Raw genomic sequence first — 5,116 nt, 5'->3', positions numbered from 1 at the left:
GCTTTGATTAAAACCCTTCAAAGGGGTGTCCCAGTAGTTCGTCTGCTGTTACGTTCTGAGTTCAAATTCCGCCGAGGTCAACTTTGCTTTTCATCCTTTCAGGGTCGATTAAATAAGTACCAGTTACACACTGGGGTCAATGCAATTGACTTAATCCCTTTGTCTGTCCCCTCTATGTTTAGCCCCTTGTGGGAAATAAAGAAATAAACAAGTAAAAGATAAATATTAATTTTGATCAGAGCAGACAAACGATTACAACAACTTAAAGTAAACAAATGAAATGAAGAGGAAGAGGAAGAAGAAGAGGAAGGAGAAGAGGAAGGAGAAGAGGAAGGAGAAGAGGAAGGAGAGGAAGAAGGAGAGGAAGAGGAAGAAGAAGAAGAAGAGGAAGAAGAAGAAGAAGAGGAAGAAGAAGAAGAGGAAGAAGGAGAAGAGGAAGAATTAAGTTTAAATGACATCTAATGTTCAATTAGGACAAAATAAAATGGAAGAAGCCAAACGTGATTGGCAAGACTTTGTCCTAAAACGAGTTTCAGTAAATACAATTTTAAACTCACATGATTTGAAGAATACCAAAGAGTACAGAGATTGCCAAGATGGTACAGTGTGTGTGGGTGTTTTAAATGTAAACCTGTTCCTAAAACACACAAATGCTGTAACTACAAGCTTTTAAATATAGACATGCAACCTGTTTCGTGGCAGAAGGTTAACATTAAAGCTAACCTAGACAGATTCATTTCAGAGTTTTCATTCAGGACAAAGAAAAACAAAAACAAAGAAAAAATTTTTTTGGGGAATAACCACATTCCAGTGCGTCATAGAATGGATGAAGAAAATTTATAACTTATTTATACAGTTCAAGATTGAGAAAGAGAGAGAGGAATATGCGTGTGAATATGCGTTTATGAATCCGCGTGGTGCTTGAGTGTGTGGATGATTGAGAGAGAGAGAGGAGAAAGAGAGAGAGAGAGGAGAAAGAGAGAGAGAGAGAGGAGAAAGAGAGAGAGAGAGGAGAAAGAGAGAGAGAGAGGAGAAAGAGAAGTGATTATATACTATTCTATATTTTTGGGATGAGGAATTATGTACATTATTTGCAATGGACAGGCAGGTGTTCTCACCTCGTTTGTTGTTTCCATAATGTTTCGGCTGGTGTACTCTCCAGCCTTCATCAAGTGTCCTGGTGGAATTTTGAACCCAACCCTTTATTTCACTAATGGGGTACTCTGTTCTCATTCCTAAGGTATTCTTGATTTTGCTGATGTCATTTTTTTGTTGCATACAGCGTAGTGGATAAGAGTGCAGGCTACGAATTCTCAGATTCTGAGTTCAATCCCAGGCACATAAAAAGCACCCACTACACTCTCAGAGTGGTTGGCATTAAGAAGAGCATCCAACCATAGAAACATTGCCAGATCAGACTGGAGCCAGGGGCAGCCTTCTGGCTTGCCAGCCCTCAGTCAAACCATCCAACCCCATGCCAACATGACGTTAAACGATGATGATGTCCTACCAATCACCAGTTGAAAGACTGTAACCCTTTTTAGCCATCAAATACAGAATACTTACACACTTTAGTAATTTGATTTCATCAAGTGCAGTTTCAGTGTAATGCTGAGCACTTTTAACAACCTTCAAGGCAACAAATCTTTTCGCTCTGCAAAAAATAAAATAAAAACTACAATAAATAAAAACGTTGAAGCCACACAAACACACACATTATATTCAAGTAACCACCTTTGAAACGGCAGTACCAAATGTCATGCAAGTAGAACGTAGGAGGAAATAGGGAAGGAAGCTGAATAGGAGATCCCCCCCCCACTCCACCGCCACCAAACCTGTCATTCTATTACTCTTGAAATATATTAAGCTTTACTTCAATTAACTTTTAAAAATGAAGAATTTAGTAAAATAGCTGTTGCAATTAAGACAGAAAGGTGATGCAATCGTTAGAGTATCAGAAAAATGGTTTTGTAGCATTTGTTGTGGCTCTTTGTATTCTGAGTTCAAGCTTCGATTCCTTTTGGTTCAATAAAGTAAAGTATGGTTCGAGTACGGAGGTCAACAGAATTGACTAAGCTCCTCCTCCTTTTTCTTCTTCTCAAAATTCTCATCTTTGTTCTTAAATCAGAAATTGTTTAGTGTTTGGAACATAACACGCAATTATAATGGAAGACTTTTCCATTTTGATCTCTTTAAAACAGGAAATTTCTATCATTGAACCGAAGGAGATCTCAGGCAAGATGGTATGCAGATGGAAAAAACGAAGTGAAACCAATGTAGAAATCAATAATTATGTTAACTAAAAATATTCTTTGAAACTGAAATGTCTATATAACAGGTTGGAATTGGTACTTTTATAGAAGAGTAGCACCAAGAACTCTGTAGTAAACCAAAAACCATATTTTCTACCAAAATTTACAACCATAAATGATAGAGCCACTTGCAGACCAAGACGACTCTGGGGACCAAACATTCTGTGTGAAATGTAATACGATTTGGAAAGACAGCAATGATGTTTGTTTACACTACGTATTACGTCAACTTACATGCTGGAAAATACGATCTTTTTAACTTGGGCCATCAAGACAATCACGATATTGTATTTAGTCGAGGAACCTATTTGCATCACACACTTTCAGTTTCATTGTATCTTTCATAATGAAACAATTTTTTTTCAGTGAAACAAACTATCAACAAATTTCTATAGACATGTTTCTAATTAATACTAATAATTGTTAATAAGAAGAAACGCTACATTTCCAAGGTAAGGTCACTAGGTTACCTTCTAAGCACCTAAGGCAGTCTTTAAATAAATCCCCGCCTAATTCATAGCCAAGAATATACTATAATCTTATTCATCATGGTTTGGTTTTAATTATCATAAGAATATAAATATGACTGTTAAGCCAGTTGGTAATTATAAGTAATTTGTGGGAATACATAGCATAATTAGAAACAGAAGTATATGGAACTCTGAACTTGTGACTCAAATAATGCACAAGCCTAAGGGCAAAAAACACCATTATTTGAATTCCTGCACTTATAACAGATTCAATATATTCAATGAATGTAGCTTTCCCCATTAAATACCAGAATTTCTAAAGAAACCTGAAAATTTGGATACAAAAATATTGTGCCCTTACACAAGATTTAAGGGCTACAAATCTTGGCTCTGCATAGATTTTCCGAAGCTCACTTGGCAACCATGTGATTTGAAGTTCAGTCTCACCACATAGCATACTGGGAAAGTGAATATAGTGGATGGAAACTGTGTGGAAGCCTGTCACGTACGTTTGTCTACCCACAACACCTGCCCCCTCACACAACGGGCTTCTTGTCAAACAACTGGTGTTGGTTTGTTTACATCCCTGTAACACAGTGATTTGGCAAAAGAGAGGGATAGAAGGAGTACCAGACTTTGGGAAAATAAGTACTAGGATCGATACGCTTGACTAAGGTGTTGCTCCAGCCTGACCACAGTCCAATAACTAAAACAAGAGAAAGAAAGCTGACATCTCAAAATGCTTAACTACATAAACAGTATATACAATTGGATTATTTCCAATTTCAAAAACTTCCTTCATTTCATCACAGGAGAAAATATAGCACCCACTACACATGCCGGTGGCATGTAAAAAGCACCCACTACACTTTCGGAGTGGTTGGCGTTAGGAAGGGCATCCAGCTGTAGAAACTCTGCCAAACCAGATTGGAGTCTGGTGTAGCCATCTGGTTCGTCAGTCCCCAGTCAAATCGTCCAACCCATGCTAGCATGGAAAGCAGACGTTAAATGATGATGATGATGATAGATAAGAGTGTATAAAATATTTTTATACAGAAAGAGGAGACCACTGACAAAACTCCTTACATGCTAAAAAGGCCAGTTAAAACCCCAAAACCATGGAAAAGGGAATTCATGAATTCTTTTTTGTGGTTTGGGTTTTAACTGGCCTTTTTAGCATTAAGGAGTCTTGTCAATGGTCTCCCCTCTCTGTATAAAAATATTCTATGCAGTCTTTATATTTTTAAAACTATGCTAGTCTTATGACTTGTATTTATGCATGCTAACCACTGTTAATAAATTATGTTAATTTATTACCCTCATATTTACGATATATGTATCTCCTTATCTCCTATTATAAATTTGAGTAATGTTTCTCTGTCCGTTACGCTTTTATGTTTGTTAACTCCTCCTAGACCATTGGTGCAATGACAGCGAAAGTCAAACCAGCAACTCTCCTAATCCCAGGGAATGTCCAAAGGGGGTCTATTTTTTTTAAGGGTCACCTAATTGGGGCCCCACTGCATTTCAAACTAAATTCAGAGCAATGACAATGAATTTCATACCATGAACTCCCAGGGAGTATCGTAAGGCGGTTCAATTTCTGAAGGGCTGCTTAAATGCGACCCCACTGACCCAACCCCCTATTTTTACAGCATTTACCTCGATCCTACGCTTATTGATTAAACTAGGATCAGCATCAGTGCTTAGCACATTTGCAGAAATAAGTTCAGGCATTCTAAATACCTTCACGTACATTTAAATCGAGATAAAGAGTTATAACAGATACGTTTCAGGTGTGGTAGTGAGGATATTTATATTTTGTAGTTTATGAAACTTATGTCTAGTATATCATACACACACATACACGAACACTAATATCAATCAGTAAGAATGAGTACTCAACACTGCACTAGTGGATAAATATTCCTTCTTTTGTCGTGGGTAAACAAAGCTACCAATGGTTTCATGTAAAGAGGAATCTTAACAATTGTCAAGCCTGCCACATGAGTACTCATCTCCATTTTGGCAGGCTTCGTATCTGTACAGAGACTCCTCTTTACATAAAACCATTGGTAGCCTTAATATACAAATAAAGAATAAAGAGTATGTGTACACACACACAGTCCTATAGTCTGAAGATGATTATTAATGGTTTTAATTATCATAAGAATATAAATATGACCATTAAGCCAGTTGGTAATTATAAGTAATTTGTGGGAATACAGAACATAATTAATAACAGAAATACTTGATTACTTTGTCAAGAGTGATCATGCATCAACATGTGTCTGCAGCCAAGGGCAAGACTTTCTTTGTTTTTTTTTTTTTTTT

At 36.9% G+C, this 5,116-nt stretch overlaps 1 protein-coding gene across 12 annotated transcripts in view; it reads right to left on the bottom strand.

Moving 5' to 3' along the window:
• The window catches only part of LOC106873685 (SRSF protein kinase 2), a 269,253-nt gene that overhangs the window by 18,481 nt on the left and 245,656 nt on the right, over positions 1–5,116 (bottom strand). For all 12 annotated transcript variants that reach the window (XM_052971936.1, XM_052971939.1, XM_052971937.1 and 9 more), the window contains one exon: positions 1,567–1,654. In XM_052971936.1, coding sequence (XP_052827896.1) covers positions 1,567–1,654 — 88 coding nt within the window. The remainder of the gene's footprint in view (positions 1–1,566; positions 1,655–5,116) is intronic.

Source organism: Octopus bimaculoides, chromosome 11 (assembly GCF_001194135.2).
Source record: "Octopus bimaculoides isolate UCB-OBI-ISO-001 chromosome 11, ASM119413v2, whole genome shotgun sequence".
Classification (NCBI taxonomy): Eukaryota; Metazoa; Mollusca; class Cephalopoda; order Octopoda; family Octopodidae; genus Octopus; species Octopus bimaculoides.
The sequence above is the reverse complement of the archived record's forward strand: the minus strand, read 5'-3'. Positions and strand labels throughout refer to the sequence as shown.